The sequence below is a fragment of the Rhinatrema bivittatum genome, chromosome 3, assembly GCF_901001135.1.
Source record: "Rhinatrema bivittatum chromosome 3, aRhiBiv1.1, whole genome shotgun sequence".
NCBI lineage: Eukaryota > Metazoa > Chordata > Amphibia > Gymnophiona > Rhinatrematidae > Rhinatrema > Rhinatrema bivittatum.
The window spans coordinates 248,786,599-248,813,536 of NC_042617.1; the positions used below are offsets into that span (position 1 = coordinate 248,786,599).

The following is a 26,938-nucleotide window of genomic DNA, read 5'->3' on the forward strand; positions in this document are numbered from 1 at the left end:
AGCTACTTCTTAGGTTATGGGAGCACCCCCTCTCTGTTGCCCGGTGAACATTTATTATTTATTTATTTTTATTTATTTGGAGTTTCTTATATACCGATAGCCGTTCGCACATCGTATCGGTTTACATACAACTAATAACTTGTGGGCATAGCCCTTACAAAGAACAGTAAAAAGAATGTGGAAAACAAATATACAAGAGAGATATGTAATTAATTACTCTAATCAACAATATACAATGGATAAATTACTTGCTCTATGCAACAATATAAGAACATAAGAACATAAGAAAATGCCATACTGGGTCAGACCAAGGGTCCATCAAGCCCAGCATCCTGTTTCCAACAGTGGCCAATCCAGGCCATAAGAACCTGGCAAGTACCCAAAAACTAAGTCTATTCCATGTAACCATTGCTAATGGCAGTGGCTATTCTCTAAGTGAACTTAATAGCAGGTAATGGACTTCTCCTCCAAGAACTTATCCAATCCTTTTTTAAACACAGATATACTAACTGCACGAACCACATTCTCTGGCAACAAATTCCAGGATATATGTGTATATACTACTAGGGAGTATGAACGAGGGATTCTTAGACAACAATAGTAATAAATAAATCATAAAGAGAAAAATTATGAAGGAGGTGTCATGTTACTAGCAAAGGATAATCTTAAACTATACAGGGTTAACATAATAAAGTTAGTAACAGCCGTGAAGAGCAGGGTAAATCAGGGATTCAAATAGTGTGTTGGGGGAAAACAGCATAACGGAGGTAAAAGGGTAAGGGAGAGGGAAAAAACAAGGGAGGGCATACAGAGGTAGGCGCGAGTGGTGGGTCATGGGTTACAGGGTGGGGGTGAGAGTGAGATGCATGAGTTATCTTATCGATAACATGAACATGAAGTCCTGGGTATATCTGGTGCAGCAGACTGCAGGTTTCGAGAAGCATCAGCTTCCCCACCAGTCGGTGGTGGTGGACTCTGTGCTGAAGAAGGCGAAGAGGTCAAAAAGTCATGCCTTGGCGCTCCCCCTTGTAAAGAGCATAGGGCATGGGATGCTATGGGTAGGAGGGTGTTTCAGGGCTCCATGCTGGTATCCCATATCGCCTCCTACCTTTTGTACATGACCCAATATACCTGTAAAGTCTGGAAGCAGGTCCAGGAAGTTGCAGATGGCCTAGCCCAATAGCCCCAAGAGGCCCTTATGTCCATTATTCAGAATGGCTTTGAGTGTGGTTAGCATGAAGTGTGGGTTACCTATGACGTCTTTGAAACAGCAGGCTGGGTTGTGGCTACCAGTACTTCTGTGAGGCGTCTTGCTTGGCTCCATGCCTCAGACCTTCATCCTGAGGTTCTAGAAAGACTAGCTGATTTACCTTGCACCGGGGATAATCTTTTCGGTGACATGGTAAAGGATGTGGTTGCACAGCTGAAGGTTCACCACAAGACCCTCCAGTATCTGTCAGCTGGCATCTCTCCCTCCCCATCCTCTTTCAAGAGGTCCTTGAGACCAGGGCCAAGGAGGCCTTTCTGCAGGCCTCCAAAATATTATCCTCCTTTCCTTCGCTCATGCTCGCCGCAGGTCAATTTTTGGGGCAGGTCCCAGCAGCAGCGAGGCCCCAAGCCTCAGTTGCCACCCCAGGCTAGCCCTGCTATGGGGGTTTGACTTGCCATGAGGGAGAACAAGCCAGGAGTTTGTCCAGAGGGCCCACCGGTCCGGGGCCGTTTTGGTTTTTTGTGGATTGATGGCCATCTGTGACTTTGGAACAATGGGTCCTGGCTATCATCTGTCACGGGTACAGGCTGACCCTCATGGAGATTCCGCCAGATTTGCCCCCATGTCCACTTTGGGATCCCATCTTGCATCCAGAGCTGCTCCTAGCAGAGCTCTCAGCCCTTTTAATGGCCAGGGCTGTGGAGCCTGTTCCTCTGGACCACCAGGGTTGGGGGTTTTACTCCCATTATTTCTTGATTCCAAAGAAAACAGGAGGCCTCCATCCCATCCTTGATCTGCAAGCCTTGAACAGATTTCTCAAGAGAAAAGTTCAAGATGGTATCCCTGGGCACCCTGATTCCCCTCCTGCAAAGAGGGGACTGGTTTTGCTCCCTTGACCTACAAAGACACCTATGCCCACATCAGAATCTTCATAGGTCACAGGAAGTATTTCCGTTTTGTGGTGGGTCGTCTGAAATTTCAGTACCACTTTCTCTGTTTGGTCTGGCCTACGCACCTGCGTCTTCACAAAGTGTTTGGCCGTGGTCGAGGCCTGTTTACACCAGCGGGGGGGATCCAGGTCTTTCCAAATTTGGACGACTGACTGGTCAAGAGCAGTACCCAGACGGGAGCTTTGCAGTCGCTTCGCAGGAGCATTCAGGTTTGGGAGTCACTTTGATTCCTGATCATTACCCGAAGTAATGGAGGGTGGCCAATGTAACCCCAATATTTAAAAAAGGCACCAGGGGCGATCCGGGTAACTATAGACCAGTGAGCCTGACTTCAGTGCCGGGAAAAATAGTGGAAATTATTCTCAAGATCAAAATCGTAGAGCATATAGAAAGACATGGTTTAATGGAACACAGTCAACATAGATTTACCCAAGGGAAGTCTTGCCTAACAAATCTGCTTCATTTTTTTGAAGGGTTAATAAACATATGGATAAAGGTGAACCGGTAGATGTGGTGTATTTGGTTTTTCAGAAGGTGTTTGACAAAGTCCCTCATGAGAGTCTTTTAAGAAAACTAAAAAGTCATGGGATAGGAGGCGATGTCCTTTCATGGATTACAAACTGGTTAAAAGACAGGAAACAGAGTAGGATTAAATTGTCAATTTTCTCAGTGGAAAAGGGTAAACAGTGGAGTGCCTCAGGGATCTGTACTTGGACAGGTGCTTTTCAATATATATATAAATGATCTGGAAAGGAATACGACGAGTGAGGTTATCAAATTTGCGGATGATACAAAATTATTCAGAGTAGTTAAATCACAAGCAGATTGTGATACATTACAGGAGGACCTTGCAAGACTGGAAGATTGGGCATCCAAATGGCAGATGAAATTTAATGTGGACAAGTGCAAGGTGTTCCATATAGGGAAAAATAACCCATGCTGTAGTTACACGATGTTAGGTTCCATATTAGGAGCTACCACCCAGGAAAAAGATCTAGGCATCATAGTGGATAATACTTTAAAATCGTCGGCTCAGTGTGCTGCAGCAGTCAAAAAAGCAAATAGAATGTTAGGAATTATTAGGAAGGGAATGGTTAATAGAACGGAAAATGTCACAATGCCTCTATATCGCTCCATGGTGAGACCGCACCTTGAATACTGTGTACAATTCTGGTCGCCGCATCTCAAAAAAGATATAGTTGCAATGGAGAAGGTACAGAGAAGGGCAACCAAAATGACAAAGGGGATGGAACAGCTCCCCTATGAGGAAAGGCTGAAGAGGTTAGGGCTGATCAACTTGAAGAAGAGACTGCTGAGGGGGGATATGATAGAGGTCTTTAAGATCATGAGAGGTCTTGAACGAGTAGATGTGACTCTGTTATTTACACTTTCGAATAATAGAAGGACTAGAGGGCATTCCATGAAGTTAGCAAGAAGCACATTTAAGACTAATCAGAGAAAATTCTTTTTCACTCAACGCACAATAAAGCTCTGAAATTTGTTGCCAGAGGATGTGGTTAGTGCAGTTAGTGTAGCTGGGTTCAAAAAAGGTTTGGATAAGTTCTTGGAGGAGAAATCCATTAACTGCTATTAATCAAGTTTACTTAGGGAATAGCCACTGCTATTAATTGCATCAGTAGCATGGGATCTTCTTAGTGTTTGAGTAATTGCCAGGTTCTTGTGACCTGGTTTGGCCTATGTTGGAAACAGGATGCTGGGCTTGATGGACCCTTGGTCTGACCCAGCATGGCAATTTCTTATGTTAAGTACCATCTCCAGCTGTTGTCATGACTGGATTTCATAGGAGTTGTTAGATATGACGCAGGCAAAGGCTTTTTTTATCCCGCGACAGAGCAGGCACATTGATGTCTCTAGCGGAGGAAGTCCAGTGATGCAGGATGGTGTCGGCGCGGCGTATGTTGCGGCTTCTAGGGCATATGGCCATGACTGTTCATGTCACCCCTTTTACCCGTCTCCATATGCGCTGGGCCAAGTGGTCCCTGCGATCCCAGTGGTGCCAGACCACCTAAGGCCTTCATATTCGCATTCAAGTCTCCCCCTCTCTTAGGACCTCCCTGTCTTGGTGGAGAACTCCTTCCAATCTGGAGCAGGGCATTCCCTTTCAGGCTCCTCCCACCCAGACTGTGCTTACCATGGATGCGTCCCACCTGGGTTGGGGGGCCCATGTGGACCACTCAAGAAGCTCTGTGTCAGATCGACTTCTTGGAGCTATGTGCGATCCAGTACACTCTGTCGACCTTCCGGGGTCGGCTAGCCAACAAGATGGTCCTCATCCGGACCGACAGTCAAGTAGCTATGTAGTATATCAGCAAGCAGAGGTGCACCAGATCCTTCTTCCTCTGTCAGGAGGCGGTGCAGATCTGGACCTGGGCACTGGCTCAGGGAATGCTGCTCCGGGCCGTGGAGTTGGCCGGTGTGGAAAACATTCTGGCGGACAGGCTGAGCCATACTTTCAGACCCCACAAGTGGTCCCTGAAGCAGGAGGTGGCATATCAGATCCTCTGTCTCTGTGGGACCCTGGATGTGGATCTGTTTGCCTCCCCCTGCAACATCAAAGTTTCCGTGTACTGCTCCCTGACCAGGTTGGACAGCCAACCACCACGGACGCCTTTGCCCTTCACTGGGGGACAAGCCTCTTGTATATGTATCCTACGCTTCCATTGGTATCGGAGACACTCTTGAAGTTTCACCAGGACATGGGGACTATGATCCTCATAGCCCCCCATTGGCCGAAACAGGTTTGGTTCTCACTCCTGCGGGATCTCTGTCGGCAGGACCCGGTCCGTTTGGGAACTGCCCCAGACCTTCTCACGCAAGATCAGGCTGCACCACCCAACCTTCTGGTCCCTGTTATGCACGGCCTGGATGTTGAGCGGTTGATCTTCCAGTCTCTTGATCTTTCAGAGGAGGTGTCCCAAGTCCTGGTGTCTTCGAGAGATCCTTCCACCATGAAGTCTTATGCTTCAAAATGGAGGAGGTTTACTGTCTGGTGTGAGCAAAAGGGTCTCAACCCCTTCTCCTGCCCTGCCCGGCAACCTGGATTACCCCCTGCACCTCTCGGAAGCTGGACCTAAACCCAACTCCGGTTACACCTGAGTGCCATAGGTGCTTACCACCAGGAGGTGAATATTTTGCCCATCTCGGTGCAGCCTGTGGTAAGGTGCTTAATGCATGGGTTGCTTCAGCTATGGCCTCCTCTGAGGCCCCCTGTGGTATCTTGGGACCTCAACGTGGTGTTGGCACAGTTGACGAAACCACCATTTGAACCGCTGCGCTCCTATACCTTAAGGAATTTGACCGGGGAAGTCATATTCTTGGTAGCGATCACAGTCGGCACTCGGTCATTGACTTACATGCATTGGTGACTTATCCACCCTACTCAAGATTCCATGACCGGGTGGTTCTGCGCATGCGCCCTAAGTTCCTGCTGAAGGTGGTAACAGATTTCCATCTTAACCAATCCATCATCCTACCTACTTTCTTCCCTAAGCCTCATTCTAACCAAGGAGAAAGGGCACTGCACATATTCGATTGTAAGAAGGCCTTAGCCTTCTACCTGGACTGGACGGCAGATGGACCATCCAGCTTTTTGCCTCTTTTGACTTCAGTAGGCTGGGGGTGGCTGTTGCTAAGCAGACTTTCTCCACCTGGCTAGCGGACTGCATTTCCTTCTGCTATGTCCAGTCAGGACTGCCACTGGGGGGCCACGTCATGGCTTATTCTGTTAGAGCCATGGTGACTTCGGTGGCTCACCAGCGTGCAGATCCAGTAGGAGAGATCTGCAAGGCTGTGACATGGAGTTCTCTTCACACTTTTGCAGCTTATTATTGTCTGGACAGGGACGGCTGCCGGGATAGCTGATTCAGCCAGTTTGTCCTCAGGAACCTTTCAGCTGTAAACCCAAATCTTCCTCCTAAGGACCCTGTTTTGAGTTCAGACTGTCCCCGTTGGCACCTGTTTGGTGTCTGTTGGTCCCATTATTTTTCAGGGCCAGCCTGTAGCTAGGGATTCACCCACATGTGAGGATTACCATCGTGCTTGTAGTAGGAGATAGCAAAGTTCCTTACCTGTAACAGGTGTTCTCCTAGGACAGCAGGATGTTACTCCTCAGGAAACTCACCTGTCACGCCACGGAATTGGATTCCTATAGTTTACAAAAAAAATAATCTACTTAAGAGACTAAAGAGAGACCCCCACGTGGATGCATGGATAGTGGGATGCTGGACATGCTTAGTGTGCTAGTCAGTTTTCTAGAAACTACTGTCCTAGGAGAACACCTGTTACAGGAAAGCAGCTTTGCTTTATAGTATGTATTGAGCTATTTTTACTATGTATGTAGATTGTAACTTGCCGAGGTCTGTGGATCGGCGAGCTATATATATATTTTTTAATAAATGCCTATTGCTACATCTACCTATAGATTTGTATCATATCTGTACTATAATGTGCAATTTTAACAGAACGTTTTTAGAAAGCATGAGTCTTATTGTTGTCATCAATACTTAACTTAAAGTTCATAATCTCTATTCTCCAATAATTAATTTTTTAATAAATTTTGAACAAATATAAGAAAATGATAAAACTGCTTGCTGTTCAAATAGTATTGTGATCGTTATTCAGTCATTCAACAGATTTGTTTAATTGGCCCACTGGCCTATGTTCAGAGCACATGATCTCCCATTGTGCTGGTAACAAGCTTCGGGAGGGGGAGGAGTGGTTGCGGCTGGATGACATCACAGCCTGCATAAAGGGCCAGGACCAGGATTCAGTCACCCTCTTTATTCCTGATCAGCCTTCCCACACTTCCATCCTAATTACCAGACCGTGGTAATTAGGATGTTCTGCATTAATAATAATTTTCATTATTATTAATGCAGAACATCTATTGAAGTGTTGGATAAAGTGTTTTGCTTGCATACTGTTGGAATAGTTTTATTGTTTGTGCTTATCGTAGGTAGCCTGCAATGTTAGCGATGCATGTTCTGTGGGTTATATTCGAGCAGTTCAGTTAGCAACACATTAGTCAGTAAGATGTAAATGAATGTACCTACTTTTAATTTTAATGTTGTAGCAAGGAGGGGAGGCAGGTAACCGAGCCAGTGGGAGGTGTTTCAGACATGGTGCAGGTGTCCAGGTCAGTAGTGGACTGGTGCCTTGGGCAGAGCATCCTTAAAACTCGGGAGGGCCCCTTGCATGGTATTATGGTAAACAGTGGAGGTGGGGGCGAAGCCTGTTTTGGTGACTGCCATTTTGGCTTGGGTATTGGTTATTTAAGGGGAATATGTTGAATAAAACTGCAGCTTTTTATATCCAATTGCTATTATCTCAATATTTCATTGTTATAAATACTGTACCAATTTATGGCAGGGTGTTTTATCTGAGTGTTGTGGGTAATGGATGTGTGAGAGGGAGGGACGTAAATGGGCCAACACTATTGTTGCGGTTGCAAGAGTTAATACTTTTTTTACCAGCTTCCAAGAATAAGAATTTGGGGAGGGAATTTGATCCCATTGCATTATTATAAACTGGATGCATAAGGAAAATGAAGCACACCTAAAAGTTGTTAATCTCTGAATAAAGTCATTTAATAATATATACATCTTATTTTCATTGCCATCCATTTCTTAGGCTTTAAAGAGACTTTTTGACTTGTTTTTTTGTTTTTTTTTTTAGCAATGAGGAGCTTTGTTGCTCATTGTCCGGAGCTTCTGACTGAAGATGTAATCAGAAAATTGATGACACCGATAGAATGTGCTATGACAATGATGTCACAGTAAGTAACTTTTTTTTTTAACCTGGCAGCTTCCTCCTACTCCTTGGTATTTTAATCCAGGGCTTCTCAAACCTGTCCTGGGGACCCCACAGCAAGTCAGGTTTTTAGGATATCCACAATGAATATGCATGAGATAAATCTGCATATACTGAGTCTCCATGGTATGCAAATTTATCTCTTCCCTGTACGTACCAGGATCATTCCAGACTGTGGGTTATGTTCCCTGTCCAGCAGATGGAGTTAGAACCAAAAATTCCCAGGGGAGGACCTATATAGCCACGCCTCCCTCGCCTCAATCCTCTGTATAGTTCTAACTCCAGCAGATTGAGCAGGGGACACGGTGGTCCCCAGCACTTTTCTAGTTTTATTTTCTCTTTGAGGAATCAATTAAATAATATTAGATAAAGGTTTTCTTCTAAGGGATAGGTTCTGTAGTGTTCTGACAGGACCACTCCGTTCAAAGAGAGACACTGTTTTCCAGTCAGGAACTTGCTGACAGGCTGTGTTTTTTGCCTGTCACTTCATTTCTCTCTTCCTATTTCTTTGTTTTTTCCTCTTCCTTGCCTGGCTAGAGTGTGGTAAGTGTTATTTTTATTTCATTTACAGTCGTTGGTAGGAACAGGAATTTATGAGGGGTGAAAGTCTGTAGTGCTGACCGCTACCCCTAGCCCCAGAGTTTTCCTTTTCCCCTCCTCCCTTTCAGGGAGTGATTGGAGTTCCCGCCCTGTAGCTCTGCGACGACCCATTCCCCGGAGCTGCTCACCGTCGGGACGGCGTTTTTCCCCGACGATCTCTTGGGGACGGTGAGGGGTCCGGAGGCCGAAGAGTTTTATTAATTCGCCGCTTCAGTTGTTGCCGCGCGCCGCAGCCGCCCCTCCCCCTCCCTCCCACCGCGATGCAAAAATCGCCGAACGGCTCCGGAGCTCGGCACGGGCTTCAGCAGACCTCGGAGGGATTTTCTTCAGCTTTTCTTGAGGGGGCGTATGGCTTACCTGGTAGGCAGCTTGGAGGAGAGTCGGACCGCGCTGGCAGGAAACGGCATGCCCCGTTTTCCCCTCAGCGCGGGAACGGCGGCCATTTTCTCAGCTGACTCGGAGGCAGCTCTCTCTGAGGAGGACGTCAATGCTCCTCTCCAGGTTTCCTCTAACAGTATGGAGATTTGGAGCGCAACGGACCAGGTCAGGCAAGGGGACGACGTCTCGGGGGGGCCCCTCATCAGCACTTCCCGCTTTTTCGCCAGAATTCATTGCTTTAATGCACAAGGCATTTTTACAGAGCAGGGATCCGAATCTTGGAATTTGGGGTCCCCCTCCCCCCAAACTGGCCTGCTTGACACAGCTTTCGACGGCAGACCCTCCCTTAGGGAGGGCTTCTTTGCCCCACAGGGGGTGCGGGGTCCACTCAGCCCCCCCGTGATTCCTATACCGCTGCAACAACCGTCGGGGGATCCATGGCAAGATCCAGATGCGGATAATCCCTCCCTGGCGGCCCAGGTAGAAGGTGACGACCCGAGGGTCCTCCGTATTTTTCAAGCAGCGGAATTGGATGATCTCATCCCCCACATCCTCCAGGAAATGGACATTGACCCTCCTCCGGATCCTGTGGCTCAGGATCCGAAGATTAAGAAAGGGGATCCTCTCCTAGCGGGCTTACGACCTCTAGCGAAAGCTTTTCCCACGCATCACAACATCTTGCAATTGATTTCAAGGGAGTGGGATACTCCTGAGGCCAATCTTCGAGTCGGTCGAGCCATGGAAAAGTTATACCCTCTCCCCACTGATATCTTGGAGATTCTTAAGGTTCCTGCTGTTGATTCAGCGGTATCCGCGGTCACGAAACATACTACCATCCCGGTCACGGGCGGGGCGGCGTTGAAGGATGTCCAGGATCGCAAGCTCGAGGTTTACCTCAAGCGTATCTTCGAAGTCTCAGCGTTGGGGATGAGGGCTGCTATCTGCAGTTCCCTAGCACAGCGAGCAGCTCTGTGTTGGGTACAACAGCTTCTCACTTCCCAATCTTTGTCACAGGCAGAGACTATTCAGGCTGATAGACTTGAAGCGGTGGTTGCCTATGGAGCTGATGCTTTTTATGATCTGTTAAGGGTCCTCGCTAGTTCCATGGTGGCGGCGGTGTCCGCTCGTTGTCTTTTGTGGCTACGCAACTGGGCGGCAGATGCTTAGTCTAAGACGCGCCTGAGTTCCCTTCAAGGGTAGGTGCCTATTTGGGGAAGATTTGGATCAGATCATCAAATCTCTTAATGAGAATGCGGTGCACAAGCTACCAGAAGATCGTCCACGTTCTTCTAGATCTTTTTATTCCTCCAGAAATAGGTACCGGAATCAACGGAGGTCACGTCCTACTAGACAGCAGACACCTCGGGCTCCTTCTACACGATCACACACCTGGAACCGGTCCTTTCGAGGGCGCCGCCACGGTAAGGATACTCAAGGGGCAGGTCCTTCCTCGAAGGCTTCACAATGATGCCAGAAGGACCCAAGAGGGAATCCCCCACCTGGGGGGTCGCCTTACTCTCTTTTACAAGGAGTGGGCCCAAATTACGTCGGATCAATGGGTGCTGGACATCTTAAGACAAGGCTACGTATTAGATTTTGTACACGAACCCCGAGATCGTTTTCTGTTTTCTCCTTGTGGTTCCCGTCTCAAACAATTAGCAGTCCGACAGACTCTCGATCATCTGCTACAGCTGGGGGCGATAGTACCGGTAGCGGCCTCCGAACTGGGAAAAGGTCATTATTCAATCTACTTCGTGGTTCCCAAGAAAGAGGGCACTTTTCGACCTATCCTGGATCTCAAGACGGTCAACAAGTGTCTCAGAGTTCCTCGTTTTCGTATGGAAACGCTCCGTTCAGTGTTAGCAGCCGTGCATCCGGGAGAATTCTTGGCCTCTTTGGACCTTACAGAGGCATACCTTCACATCCCAATCCATCACCATCATCAGCGCTTCTTACGCTTCAAGATTTTGGGACAGCATTTTCAGTTTTCGTGCTCTCCCTTTTGGTCTGGCGACGGCTCCGCGTGCCTTCACCAAGATCATGGTAGTAGTGGCGGCGGCGCTCCGCAAGGAGGGTATCCTTGTACATCCCTATCTTAGACTGGCTCATTCGGGCGAAGTCGAGGACGCAGGGTTACCGTGCTGTAGACGGGGTAGTACAGCTTCTTCAGTCTCTGGGATGGATCGTCAATTTCTCAGAGAGCAAACTGATACCGTCCCAATCGCTGGATTTTCTGGGAGCACACTTCGACACCAGCCAAGCGAAGGTATTTCTGCACCCGGACAGAGCTCGGGCTCTGCGTGCTCAGGTAACACGGTTCATGACACTAGTTGCTCCCACGGCGTGGGATTATCTCCAGGTACTGGGAACCATGGCCTCAACAATTGATTTGGTTCCGTGGGCCTTCGCTCATCTCAGGCCTCTGCAGAGGTCTCTGCTTTCGTGATGGAACCCAGTATCGAGAGATTTTCAAGCAGTACTGCCTATCCCAGATGTTGTCTTGCTCAGCTTACAGTGGTGGCTGGACCCTCAACAATTAGCTCAGGGAGTGTCTCTACAGAACCTGGATTGGGTGGTCGTCACCACGGATGCCAGTCTCACCGGCTGGGGGGCGGTCTGTCAGGACAGGTCTCTCCAAGGCCGATGGACGATGGAACAGTCCACTTGGCCCATCAATCGGCTGGAGACCAGAGCAGTCCATCTAGCGTTGCAGGGGTTCTACCCACTGGTACGCAGTCGAGCGGTTCGGATTCTTTCGGACAATGCAACCACAGTGGCGTACATCAATCGCCAGGGGGGCACCAGAAGCCATCTAGTCTCGTTGGAGACCGAGTTGATGACATGGGCGGAGCTACACTTACAGCGGCTAGCGGCTTCGCACATAGCGGGCGTGGACAACGTTCAGGCAGATTTTCTCAGTCGACAACACCTGGATCCCGGAGAGTGGGAACTCTCGGAGGACGCAATGCGAAGGATAGTACACCGTTGGGGGAGACCCCATGTGGATCTAATGGCAACCGCGACAAATGCAAAGGCCGCCCGGTTCTTCAGTCACAGGTGAGAGCGCGGCGCGGAAGGAGTCGACGCGCTGGTTCTTCCCTGGCCTCGACAGTGTCTCCTGTATGTCTTTCCTCCGTGGCCTCTAGTGGGCAAGGTTATCCGACGGATAGAGACGCATCAAGGTCCGGTGATCCTAGTTGCACCAGAGTGGCCTCATCGACCATGGTTTGCAGATCTTCTCAATCTGGCAGTAGACGGCCCTCTTCGGCTCAGTCATCTGCCACGTCTTCTTCGCCAAGGACCAATATTTTTCAAGGAGGCAGATCGCTTCTGTCTTGCGGCTTGGCTTTTGAGAGGCGTCAATTGAGACGGCGCGGATATCCAGAATCTGTCATCTCCACGCTCCTGAAAGCTAGGAAGACATCCACGTCGGTTACTTATGTCAGAGTATGGAAGGTTTTTGAGGAATGGTGCGAGTCAAAATCGATTCTACCAACGCAGGCCTCGGTGACACATGTGCTTTCCTTCCTACAGGGTGGTCTGGATTTGGGCCTTGCCTATAATTCTCTTCGTGTGCAGGTGGCGGCGTTGGGAGCCTTCCTACGTAGTAATGACAGGGAGCTCCTGGCCTCACATCCAGATATCCTACGTTTTCTAAAGGGGGTAAAACACTTGAAGCCTCCAATTAGACCACCTTGTCCTTCTTGGAATCTCAATTTGGTACTCTGGGCTCTATGTGCACCGCCTTTTGAGCCTCTGACTTCGGCCACACTCAAGGATGTCACCCTTAAGACCATCTTCCTGGTGGCGATCAGCTCAGCACGTCGGATCTCTGAACTACAAGCTCTATCATGTAGGGAGCCATACCTTCGTTTCACGCCAGGGGGAGTATCCCTGCGGACAGTTCCATCTTTTCTGCCGAAGGTGGTCTTGACTTTCCATCTCAACCAATCGATAGAGCTTCCGTCACTTTTATCCTCTGATTCTTCTGACCTGCGTCGGTTGGATGTCCGACGTTCTTTGATACATTATTTGGAGGTCACTAATGAATTTCGACTCTCCATTTGTTTGTCCTTTGGTCGGGACCCAGGAAGGGTTGCATGGCATCCAAACAATCAATCACTCGCTGGCTGAAAGGAGCGATTATAGCTGCATACCTCGGATTGGGTAAGTCTCCACCTTTAGCTGTTAAGGCGCATTCTCTCCGCGCTCAAGCAACGTCGTGGGCGGAAAGTTCTGCAGTTTCTTCTCAGGAAATCTGTAGGGCGGCCACATGGAAGTCTCTCCACACTTTCGCAAGACATTATCGTCTAGATATTCGCGCGCCGTCTCACAGTCAGCTTGGAGACAGGGTCATACGGGCAGGGCTGTCCGCGACCCACCCATGATGGGGAAGCTTTGGTACATCCCACAGTCTGGAATGATCCTGGTACGTACAGGGAAAAGAAAATTATTCCTTACCTGCTAATTTTCGTTCCTGTAGTACCATGGATCATTCCAGACCCCTCCCTGGTTTTGGGGGTTCTTTGTGGGCCATCCCTGCTTTCCTGTCTTCACAATATTTTCACTCTGTATCTCTAGTTATTGCGAGCTGTGTCTTTGAACATAGTGCTGTTTGCAAGTTCTCAGTTACAGTTTTTGAGTACAAGTTACTTGCTGTCACTTACAGCTGTTATTTTTTCTCTATATTTTTGAGATTAATTGATTCCTCTGGTTCTGTCTCTTCTCGTCTTGGCTTTGCTAGTCCAGTTACTGAGGATTGAGGCGAGGGAGGCGTGGCTATATAGGTCCTCCCCTGGGAATTTTTGGTTCTAACTCCATCTGCTGGACAGGGAACATAACCCACAGTCTGGAATGATCCATGGTACTACAGGAACGAAAATTAGCAGGTAAGGAATAATTTTCTTATGCATATTCATTGTGGATATCCTAAAATCCTGACTGGCTGTGGGGTCCCCAGGACAGGTTTGGGAAGCCCTGTTCTAATCCAATCCCAACCCCACTTACTGCCATTTATGACAGAGAGCAGAGTTGCCGTAGTCAGTCATTCATCACTACCTGGAGATTTTAAGGTTTTATTGTTAAATATTTTATTTTTACTCTGTTGTAATCTGGCCTTTTAGCTTTGGAAGGTGGAATAGAAATGCCAAATTAAATTAATATAAATACAAATCAACACATAGTTATGATTGTTACCGTCAGGAAAGAGACCCCAGACAACTTTGCCGGCAAAGATGCAGCCGAGACAAGGGCTCAGAATGTCTGCATGCCACACCCCCTGTGGAGCGGGCTTTTATACATTAATACTAATAAGTAGGTGTAGCTTATAATCAGGCTATTGCACACGTCATATAACAGAAAGTTAAGGCAGACATTTCATAGCAGCAAACATATTATTCAATACAGTACAGAGTTTTTAAAAGGCACAAAATGGCAGTGCGTTTCACTGCGTGTCAGTATGTCAGTGCATTGTACATTCCAGTGCGTGTCAGTAGGTCAGTGCATTTCAAGATGGCTGTGCATTGCAGCGCTGGCTCAGTTGAACAGGGGTTTTCGGTAGACCAGGTGAATGTCAGTCGCGAGGCAGGAATCTGAGCTCCTACATGATGAGTCAGCTTTTTCATATTTAAGCATAAAATACTTTCTCCATGGGCAAGCAGGATAAAGTCAGCCACACAAGTGGGTGCCATCTTCCATTGTGAGCAGATCTTAGTTGTCCTTAATCACTTAGGATGGAATCAATTCATGTACACACTCCACTCACAAATTGCAGCACACTTTAGATCTGTTTTTTGTTAATGTTTCACTTTTTTGCTAGTTGTTCATTCACTGTTACTGTGACTTCTTCTGTCTCTTGGTCCGATCATTCACTTACCAAATTTAGTTACCTAATAAGACTTCTATCATAGGTTCTGGTGCATCACACGCTTATGAAATGGGGTCATATCGAATCTGATCAGTTCTCTGAATTGTTGGATGTTGAATTAAGCAATTTTACTCCTCTTAAATGTTGAAGATTCAATTTCTTCTTTGAACACTATCATTTCCAAAGTGGCTGATACAGTTGCCCTGATTCAAAGCTTTCAGCCTCATATTTGTAGGAAGCCTGGCTGCATGACATCTGACACGAAAGTCCTTAGGAACTCCTTACATGGCTTAGAAAGAACTTGGTGAAGTCTATGGAGCTTTTAATCAGTTATAAGAGTCAGCTTGCTATCTACAGAAATCAGGTCAATGAGGCTAAGAAATTGGTTTTTTTTTCACGTCAAATGCTGCTGGCAATAATTTGGATTGTGCAAAGCATGACTAGAACTTCTATTGTTTCTGTTAAGCATTCTGAGGGTACTTACTGTAATACTTTCATGGATTACTTCACTAGTAAGATTGCAAATTTAATACTCCTGTTTGCCAATACTTCACCTTGGTATTCTAGTTTACCTGAACATTGTGACATTGTTGTCTCCCATTGACATTTGCTGAATGGCGATGTGGTCCTCCTTACACACCTTTTCCAGGTAGTATCGTGTGGATGTGCAGGCCCAGGAGGATACAGTCTTTGCACGTGCGGGGTTGACTGGACTGCGGGCAGCCTCCCGCCCTGTTCAGGAGTAGCTTTGGTACATCCCACTTGTTCTGGATCCATCTGTCTAAACATTAAAAAATGATAAATTACTACTTACCTGATCATTTCTTTTTCTTTAGTGTAGACAGGTGGATCCACCTTCCTGCCCTTAGCTGCTAGCAGGTTGTGCTATTGTCCTCCTGTGTGGTTGTGTGTTACAGGGGTTACTGGTAAGTGTTAATCCAGTCCCTAGACTAGTGTTATTACACTACTTGTCTGAGCTCAGTGTTTTCCTGTTGGCTGAATTCTGGAATGGTTATCTGTTAATCAAGTTTTTAGCTAGTTTGCCACATTTAGCTTTTGCAGACAATACTGGTGGACTGATCTCACTGCAGGAGTATATATACTGTTTTGTTAGCTTTGCTCAGTCTCAATCTGCTGGTAGAGGTGCATAACCCACTTGTTCTGGATCCACCTGTCTATGCTAAAGAAAAGGAAATTATCAGGTAAGTACTAATTTTTCATTATGTCAGAGTTTCTAGAACTTTGACTTGCCACAATGAGCATGCCCAGCATGCCGTATACCATGCGTCCATACGGGGTCCCTCTTCAGTCTCTCGTTTTCTGCGGCGCTGCAGCATCGTGGTTTGTGAGCTCACTATTTTGGCCTTTTTGGCTTTTCTGGAAAACTTTTCCCTTCTTCGCTTAACACGATTTTCTTTACAAGTAGCCTCCTGCATTTGCCACAAATTCACCCAGGTGACCCTGAAAGGATGTTTTAGTTTCAACAAGATGGAGCGCCTCTTCAGGAAAAAGAAGGCCAAGCCATCAACACTGGAGGACCATGGGGCTGCACTGATGGACACAGAGTCATCAACATCAGTCTGTTCTGTTGGCGCCGTCAGCTGATAGGGGTGCCAGAGTCTGACCATTGTCTGGCTCCTCCAGGCCGAGGATGTCTGGTTCCTCATCTGCCTTGGCACCGGGGAAAGACCAGGTCGAGCCTCAAGGGAAGCCAAAGAAGCATTTTCATCAGTCTTGTTGATGCACAGTGCTGGGCACAGGGATACATCTGCTCATGCTGTGATGCTTCTGAAGCAACCCTGTGGCAAGGAGTGCCAGTCTTTCCTTTTTGCTGGAGGTCCAGGAAGGTCGCCATTGGTTCTGGTGCCAGTCGCCAATCCTAGTCTTGGTTTTGAAGAGGATCTAGTCACCCCTCCTTCCTCCCAGTTGATGCCGGCATGGGCAATATTGGAGGAGGAGATCGAGAAGCAAGTACAGCTGGCAGTCCAAGTGGGCAATGTGGGACACTGGTCCCATGGCACAGATGGCAAAGGAGCTGGCACAGTTTTGGAGCTGCTGTTGGAGAAACTCCATGTGCTTACTGGCGCGTTACCAACCCAGCTGGCGTAAATTCCTGGGTTGACGTCGATACCCATAGGGGCTCTGTAGCCTCCCACTACCAATACAGTGGTCGTGGCTGGTTCCTCGCCTCACCGGTGCCTGCAAATCTGGACGAAGGCAGAGGATGTTCTCTAGTATTTTTGGTTCTTCCTGCCTATGCATTAAAGGCCTTGCAGTTATTTCAAAACTCGGCAGCTCATATTTTTACTGGCATAGGCATGTGAGAGCACGTTACTCCTGTCCTGTGTGACCTACATTGGCTGCCTGTTCAGTAGTGAATTCAGTACAAAATTGCAGTCATGGAATAAAATCTTTTGAAGTTTGAGTCCTTTGCATGGGCTAATTGCCTTGATGAGAATTTACATTCTGACCTGGGCTCTTTGGTCTGCTCACGGAGGCCTATTGGATATCCCCTCTTACGAGATGGTTGTTTAGATGAAATGCATGAGAGCATTTTCTGTCACTGTTCTAGAATTTTGGAATAGTTTATCTGTTTAACTGAAGCAAGGACCTGCTCTCCAGGTGATGCATTGTCCTTTCGCACTGAGGATAACTCCCCAAGGCCTACTGCCCAGGAGCGAAGGGTTAGGCCGGTCGTCATAGTTGGTGATTCAATTATTAGGAATGTAGATAGCTGGGTGGCTGGTGGGCGTGAGGATCGCCTGGTAACATGCCTACCTGGTGCGAAGGTGACAGACCTCACGCGTCACCTAGATAGGATTTTAGACAGTGCTGGGGAGGAGCCGGCTGTCGTGGTACATGTGGGCACCAACGACATAGGAAAATGTGGGAGGGAGGTACTGGAAGCCAAATTTAGGCTCTTAGGTAGAAAGCTTAAATCCAGAACCTCCAGGGTAGCATTCTCTGAAATGCTCCCTGTTCCACGAACAGGTCACCAAAGGCAGGCAGAGCTCCGGAGTCTCAATGCGTGGATGAGACGATGGTGCAAGGAAGAGGGATTCAGTTTTGTTAGGAACTGGGGAACCTTTTGGGGAAGGGGGAGTCTCTTCCGAAGGGATGGGCTCCACCTTAACCAGGGTGTAACCAGACTGCTGGCGCTAACCTTCAAAAAGGAGATAGAGCAGCTTTTAAACTAGAACAAAGGGGAAAGCCAACAGTCGCTCAGCAGCGCATGGTTCGGAGAGAGGTATCTTCAAAGGATACTAATGATGCATTAGAATTAGGGCATCCCGACAGTGAGGTTCCAATAATTAGAAAAATAGTCCAAGTACCTGTAACTAAAAACTCACCTGAGCTACAAAATTCTAACTTATCCCTATCAATTAAAAAGCAGAATGAAAATACAAACAAAAAACAAACTTTGAAATGTTGTATGCTATGCCAGAAGTCTAAGAAGTAAGATGGGAGAATTAGAATGTATAGCAGTGAATGATGACATAGACTTAAATGGCATCTCAGAGACATGGTGGAAAGAGGATAACCAATGGGACAGTGCTATACCGGGGTACAAATTATATCGCAATGACAGAGAGGAGCACCCGGGAGAAGGTGTGGTGCTTTATATCCGGGATGGCATAGAGTCCAACAGGATAAACATCCTTCATGAGACTAAATACAAAATTGAATCTTTATGGGTAGAAATCCCTTGTGTGTCGGGGAAGACTATAGTGATAGGGGTATACTACCGTCCACCTGGTCAAGATGGTGAGACTGACAGTGAAATGCTAAGAGAAATTAGGGGAAGCTAACCAAATTGGTAGTGCAGTAATAATGGGAGATTTCATTACCCCAATATTGACTGGGTAAATGTATCATCGGGACACGCTAGAGAGATAACGTTCCTGGATGGAATAAATGATAGCTTTATGGAGCAATTGGTTCAGGAACCGACGAGAGAGGGAGCAATTTTAGATCTAATTCTCAGTGGAGCACAGGACTTGGTGAGAGAGGTAACGGTGCTGGGGCCGCTTGGCAATAGTGATCATAATATGATCAAATTTGATTTAATGACTGGAAGAGGAACAGTGTGCAAATCCAAGGCTCTCGTGCTAAACTTTCAAAAGGGAAACTTTGATAAAATGAGAAAAATTGTTAAAAAAAAACTGAAAGGAGCAGCTACAAAAGTAAAAAATGTCCAAGAGGCGTGGTCATTGTTAAAAAAAAAAAAAAAAAAAAAAAAACAAAAAACCATTCTAGAAGCACAGTCTAGATGTATTCCACACATTAAGAAAGGTGGAAAGAAGGCAAAACGATTACCGGCATGGTTAAAAGGGGAGGTGAAAAGCTATTTTAGCCATAAGATCTTCATTCAAAACTTGGAAGAAGGATCCAACAGAAGAAAATAGGATAAAGCATAAACGTTGGCAAGTTAAATGTAAGACATTGATAAGACAGGCTAAGAGAGAATTTGAAAAGAAGTTGGCTGGAGAGGCAAAAACTCACAGTAAAAACTTTTTAAAATATATCTGAAGCAGAAAGCCTGTGAGGGAGTCAGCTGGACTGTTAGATGATCGAGGGGTTAAAAGGCACTTAGAGAAGATAAGGCCATCGCAGAAAGATTAAATGATTTCTTTGCTTCGGTGTTTACTGAAGAGGATGTTGGGGAGGTACCCGTAATTGAGAAGGTTTTCATGGGTAATGATTCAGATGGACTGAATCAAATCACTGTGAACCTAGAAGATGTGGTAGGCCTGATTGACAAACTGAAGAGTAGTAAATCACCTGGACCGGATGGTATACACCCCAGAGTTCTGAAGGAACTAAAAAATGAAATTTCAGACCTATTAGTAAAAATTTGTAACCTATCATTAAAATCATCCATTGTACCTGAAGACTGGAAGATAGCAAATGTAACCCCAATATTTAAAAAGGGCTCCAGGGGCGATCCAGGAAACTACAGACCGGTTAGCCTGACTTCAGTGCCAGGAAAAATAGTGGAAAGTGTTCTAAACATCAAAATCACAGAACACATAGAAAGACATGGTTTAATGGAACAAAGTCAGCATGGCTTTACCCAGGGCAAGTCTTGCCTCACAAATCTGCTTCACTTTTTGAAGGAGTTAATAAACATGTGGATAAAGGTGAACCGGTAGATGTAGTGTACTTGGATTTTCAGAAGATGTTGGACAAAGTTCCTCATGAGAGGCTTCTAGGAAAAGTAAAAAGTCATGGGATAGGTGGCGATGTCCTTTCGTGGATTGCAAACTGGCTAAAAGACAGGAAACAGAGAGTAGGATTAAATAGACAATTTTCTCAGTGGAAGGGAGTGGACAGTGGAGTGCCTCAGGGATCTGTATTGGGACCTTTACGTTTCAATATATTTATAAATTATCTGGAAAGAAATACGACGAGTGAGATAATCAAATTTGCAGATGACACAAATTGTTCAGAGTAGTTAAATCACAAGCAGATTGTGATAAATTGCAGGAAGACCTTGTGAGACTGGAAGAAATTGGGCATCCAAATGGCAGAATGAAATTTAATGTGGATAAGTGCAAGGTGATGCATATAGGGAAAAATAACCCTTGCTATAATTACACAATGTTGGGTTCCATATTAGGTGCTACAACCCAAGAAAGAGATCTAGGCGTCATAGTGGACAACACATTGAAATCGTCGGTTCAGTGTGCTGCGGCAGTGAAAAAAGCGAACAGAATGTTGGGAATTATTAGAAAGGGAATGGTGAATAAAACGGAAAATGTCATAATGCCTCTGTATCACTCCATGGTGGGACCGCACCTTGAATATTGTGTACAATTCTGGTTGCCGCATCTCAAAAAAGATATAATTGCGATGGAGAAGGTACAAGGAAGGGCTACCAAAATAAGGGGAATGGAACAGCTCCCCTATGAGGAAAGACTAACGAGGTTAGGACTTTTCAGCTTGGAGAAGAGACGGCTGAGGGGGATATGATAGAGATGTTTAAAATTATGAGAGGTCTAGAACGGGTAGGTGTGAATCGGTTATTACTCTTTTGGATAGTAGAAAGATTAGGGGGCACTCCATGAAGTTAGCATGGGGCACATTTAAAACTAATCGGAGAAAGTTCTTTTTTACTCAACGCACAATTAAACTCTGGAATTTGTTGCCAGAGGATGTGGTTAGTGCAGTTAGTATAGCTGTGTTTAAAAAAGGATTGGATAAGTTCTTGGAGGAGAAGTCCATTACCCTGCTATTAAGTTTACTTAGAGAATAGCCACTGCCATTAGCAATGGTAACATGGAATAGACTTAGTTTTTGGGTACTTGCCAAGTTCTTATGGCCTGGATTGGCCACTGTTGGAAACAGGATGCTGGGCTTGATGGACCCTTGGTCTGACCCAGTATGGCATTTTCTGATGTTCTTCTTATGTTCTTATCTGCACATTTCAGTTTGACATGCCCAAAGCAGTTCATATCTTCTTTGAAGACATACTTATTTTGATTGGCATATGAGGAGATTACAATATTGTTTTGAGCTACATCTAGATTTTATGTGTTTAGACAGATGACTTGTCTGTAATTTTGTAGCTTGTAATATTTTTTTGTTTGTTGTGTTTGTCGTATTGTGTATTAATCTATTACTCATTTTATTATGTATGTTGACTTGTAAATTGCCTAGTGTATCAAGTGACTTCAGAAATTGCAATAGTTTTCAGGCTTTTAATATTTCTTCCACATAAGAACATAAGAATGTGCCATACTGGGTCAGACCAAGGGTCCATCAAGCCCAGCATCCTTTTTCCAACAGTGGCCAAACCAGGCCATAAGAACCTGGCAAGTACCGAAAAACTAAGTATTACATGCTACTGTTGCTAGTAATAGCAGTGGATATTTTCTACGTGAACTTAATAGCAGGTAATGGACTTCTCCACATTGGGGGTGTTTTAGTGTGCCCTTGGGCCTCTGCCTGACCCCAGACGGATCCAGGACCGAACCGAGGGTTGGCGATGTGTCCTAGCATGGCAGAGACACGGTCTTACCCTCTGCCGGGCCTGCAAGCTCCCAGCGCCAACAACAAGATGATGTTGGTAGGAGAACGGTCCTCCGACCGTTCCGAGCCCTTTCGGACCTGCCGCTTGGATCGGCATGGAGCAGCAGGCCGGCCTGAGGATGAGGGCAGACGGAGGCCGTGACACAAAGACATGACACCAAGGTTGATGCGACGGCATCACAGACGAGGGTTGAAGCGAAGACATGACATCAGGGCTGTTGAAAACATGACACCAAGGTTGATGCAACGGCATCAGAGACGAGACGAGGAACTTGACGAAGTCCAGACAAGACGAGAAGCTGGGCAGGTAGACATTGGCATTGTCTCTCAGGGCACCCTACTCAGCCCACCTTCATGGGCAGACCCAATAGGCTGGTTGCGGACCACCCTGTCCCACTGCGTGCCCTACACAGCCCGAGGAGGCTGATCACAGATCACGCGGAGAGCGGGACAAGTGCAGGAGAGGATCCAGTCGAGGTGGCACTCTGATGATGAAGCCGATGTCATACGAAGCACCACAAAGGGCTGGCAGGACAAGACGGCTCAGGAGCACAGGACACCAGTCCACTGCCGGCATCTCCCATGACGGCGACCTGTCACCCGGAGATCCACGGCCGGCAGAACAGAAGGCTCCGGAGCAAGAACTAACACCAAGGAGGGCTAGAACACCAGGAAGCGAAACATCAGGAGATGAGACACAAAGACACCTGGACAGGGACCTCAGGCAATGATGACATGGCATGACGAGACGACAAGACGAGACGAGGAGCTCCACGAAGAAGACAGAAGACCGGAGCTCTGGCAGGCAGGAGCCTCCAGGACTGAAGTAACTCCGATGCAAGGCAACAAGGAATTGCAGGAACAGCCCTTTTATAGGGCTAACACAGGAAGCAGTCAAAAGGTGGAGCCCAGGGCATATTTATTTATTTATTTATTTTTTGTTTTTCTATACCGATCTTCCTACATTAGATGCAAATCAAACCGGTTTACAAAGAACTAAAACTTGCCAGATGGCCTTACATGGAACAATGAACATTTAAGCAACTTTAAGTAATAGTCAAAGAGAAGAAAAACTAAATATACAATTTAAATTACATAGTAATCAAGGTAGATAAGAATTGGAATTGGATTACATAGTAATGAAGGTCATAAGTGATAAAAGTCCAGTAAATGTATAATTCAAAATATGTTGTTCTTGTACTAGGCTTAGTTAGGGAGAAGGTATGTATAAAAAAGGAGTGGGGAATAGCGGAAGACATAAATGGAATGAAATAGAATAAAATAAAATAATAAAATAAAATAAATAAATAAAAATAAAATAAAAGGGAAAGTCAAAAGAGTGACTAAGGGTCTCTTCAGAGGGAACCAGAATAAATGAAAAAAAGACTAAGACTAATAACAGATCAAACCATATAAGGGAGAGAAATAAACAGAGAAGTGTAGTAAGAGATGTAGAGAAGGCTTTAAGCTAACAAGATGGTTCTGGAAAGGCAAGCTTGAATAACCAAGTTTTGAGTTTTTTCTTAAAGGAGATTGGGCAAATCTCTTGTCGAAGGTCAGGAGGGAGAGTGTTCCAGTTAGAGGGACCAGCGGTAGAAAAGGCCCTTTTCTTAGAGATGTTTTAGCTTGAGGGACGAAGAGGGTACCAAGGTAAGCTCTTCTCAAAGGTCTGGTGGAGTATTTAGGGCGAATCTGGAAAGTGAGATCGAGTGGGGCAAGATTGTGTAAGTTTTTGTGTATGATGGTTAGTACTTTGTATATAATTCTATATTTGATGGGGAGCCAGTGGAGGTGGTACAGGATTGGAGTGATATGATCCCTCTTTTTTGTATTTGTCAAAATCCTGGCAGCTGAGTTCTGTAACATCTGTAGTGGCTTTATAGTTACAGCAGGGAGTCCGAGCAACAGAGTTACAGTAATCGATTTTAGTGAGTAAGATTGATTGAAGAACCAAACGGAAATCATAGAAGTGTAGAAGGGGTTTAAATTTTTTAAGGACTTGTAATTTGAAAAAGCATTCTTTAGTTGTATTGTTAACAAATCTTTTAAATTTGAACTGGTTATCTAAGAGGGTGCCTAAATCTCTTACGTACGAAGAATTTTTGAAGTAATCAGGTATTGTTGAAGGGAAGGTAGGAAGAGAGTGGATATCAATCTGAGGTTGAGCATTTGGGAGAGAGGTTGTTTCACTAATAAAGAGATTTGCATCATGAGAGATGATTAGGAATTCCGTCTTGTCTTTGTTGATGACTAGGTTAATCTTGAATAGGAGAGAGCTGATTTCCTGAAAGCAACTGTCCCAAAAGGTGATGGTTTTTTGTAACGACTCCTTGATGGGGATGATAATTTGGATATCATCCGCATATATGTAATGCTTGATTTTCATCTTGGTGAGGAGGAGGCAGAGAGGAAGTAGATAAATGTTAAAGAGGGTTGGTGAAAGGGCAGAACCTTGTGGAACACCCAATTTGGGACTGATTGAATGTGATTGACTATTATTGATTTTTACCTTGAAAGATCTATTATGAAGGAAGGAACGGAACCAGTCTAAGGCAGAGCCCGATATGCCAATATCCTTGAGTCTGTCTAGTAGAATTGAATGGTTGACCGTATCAAAGGCAGCCGAAAGATCAAGTAGAATCAGGAGGTGCGATTGTTTTTTGTCCATGTTCACAATGATGGAGTCGGTGAGCGAGATCAGAAGTGATTCCGTGTTTAGAGATTTGTGAAAACCATATTGTGATGGTGATAGAATCTTGTGGTCCTCCAGGAATTCTGTGAGTTGTTTATTAACTATTTTCTCCATGATCTTGGTGATGAAAGGCAGGTTGGCAATGGGGTGGAAATTTGCTGGGTCAGAATTTGATAGGTTGGGTTTTTTTTTAGGAGAGGTTTCAAAATGGCTTGTTTCAGAGAATCAGAAACTAGTCCTTGGGTTAACGAACAGTTGATGATTTTTGCAATGGGCTTGGCAATGGTATTTGGAATTGAAATGAGGAGGTTTGATGGGATGGAATCTAGAGGATGAGATGAGGGTTTAAGTTTTTTCAAAATATTTTCCACTTCAAGAGAGGAGGTGGTTTCCAAGGAGTCTAACTTAGCAGTTGTCTGTGGTAATGGTGTCGTCTGATGAAGGTTAGGAGGGTTGGTTGGTAGTAACTGTTTGGTGAGATTAGTAATTTTGTTTTCGAAGAAGTTGGCCAATTCATTAGCTTTGATGAGAGCGATGTCATCAGGAATAGATGGTGGCACAGGTTTTGTGAGGGCCGAGATGTATGAAAGAGAGCTTTAGAATCGAAAATGAAGTGGTGAATTTTATTTGCGAAAAATTCTCTCTTAGTTTTGAAGATGGAGTTCCTGTAGGTATTGAGGGTGGACTTGTAGCTTGCTAAAGTTGAGGGAGACGGATTCCTACGCCAAATATGTTCTTTATTTCTGAGGAGTAGTTTGATAGCTTTCAGTTCAGGTGTGAACCAAGGTTTTCTGTTGTCTTGGGCCTTGTGAATCACCTTAGTGGTAAGGGGGCAGGTTTGGTCTGCCACTTTGTTGATAATAGAATGCCAAGAATTGATGGCAGAGTTCGCATTTGAGAGGTCTAGCTGATGTAGTTCCTTTTCAAGATGATTAGTTAGGACTTCTGTGGAGCAGGGTTTTCTGAAATGAACCGTGGTTTTAGGGAAGGACGGGGGAAGAGTGTTTGCTATCTCGAGGGTTGTGTTAATAATTTGGTGGTCCGACCAGGGAACTGGATTACATGTCTGAGAAGAAGCGAGAGAGATACCTTCATTAATGAAAATCAAGTCCAAGGTGTGGCTTGCTTTATGAGTTGGGTTGTTAATGATTTGTATGAAACCCATGTTCTGAAGCGAGGCCATGGGCCCTTTAAATGCTGAAGAGAGGCGCGGCCGCGCGCCTAGGAGCAGGAAGCAGCAGGACTGTGCAGGACCATGGACAGCGGTCCTGCACCGACATTGAAGACGCAAGGCTGGGCCTGGAGGCAGGCTCCGAAGACTACAGTGGCTCCAGCCGTTGCAGGAGGCCCTGGGGGCGGCTCCAGCCGCAAATCCAGGCTGGGGCTTGCGGCCTCTGGCCGCAAAGATCACAGGATGTCAGCAGCGTCCTACTGCCGCGTAGAAGGCAGGGAAATCCGCGGCTCCGGCTGCGACAAGAGAGGGACAAGATGGGCGGCCTCCGGGCCGCGTGAGCTAAGAGAGACCATGGCTCCGGCCGCGTGAGAAGGCCTGACTCTGGCGGCACCCAGCCGCGTCGGGCAGCAGAAGGTAAGAGGAGCCTGCTCGCGGGGAGACCCGCGGGCAGCGTTCATAACATGTGTATGAGATTATTTTCAGCATAGTCTGAAATAATTGAACATAAACTGCTTAAAAATCAAATATTTAAGATAGTTACCTTTGTCCGCTTAATCTGTATATCCACACTAATCATAGTTTCATATTTCCTCTAGTGGCAACATTGTTAAATGAAAACTAAAATGGAAATTCTGGTTTGGAATACCAGACATCTGACATGTCACAGATGAATTTGTTAGGTTAACACAGTTCTGGCATGACGGGTCTCAGACAGGACACGGATATCTTTGATAATATCAAAATCTCAGTGCAAGAGTTCTGCTAGTGTATTGCTTATGGTACTTATTACATCAGATAATACAAAACTGGGGGCCTTTAACACAACCGAATGTTGTCTGGAGTGTGGAAGCTATTGTAAGTTCAGCTGCCATAAAATTCCAAATAATTACAATTGAATGATTGGTAGGTGCCAACATCAGTGGGACTCTTTCATTTTCTTTAGGGACTTGTCTCTTATGTGCAAGTAAAATTGATTATGAAAACCCAGGTTTGTCATCAGTGACTCCAAAGGCATTTCATGTTGAAATTAATATTTCACTCAATTCAGGTGTTGGAAAGCTTGTTCTAAATTACTGTGTATTGCTCAGCAATAATTTAGAAGATGTTCTAAATTTTATTTTTTAATATAGTCTTGTGGTGGCCAGCAGCTAAAGCTTACATGAGTGGTAACCAGCTGTGGCTTGAAGTACGGTATGAGATAATGTCG

The 26,938-nt window shown here is 45.8% G+C and overlaps 1 protein-coding gene across 1 annotated transcript in view; it reads left to right on the plus strand.

The window, feature by feature from the left end:
* Positions 1 to 26,938, plus strand: part of HEATR5B (HEAT repeat containing 5B) — a 571,627-nt gene that overhangs the window by 166,734 nt on the left and 377,955 nt on the right. The window contains 1 exon segment of the mRNA XM_029594411.1: positions 7,855 to 7,954. Within this exon segment, the coding sequence (XP_029450271.1) occupies positions 7,855 to 7,954 (100 nt within the window).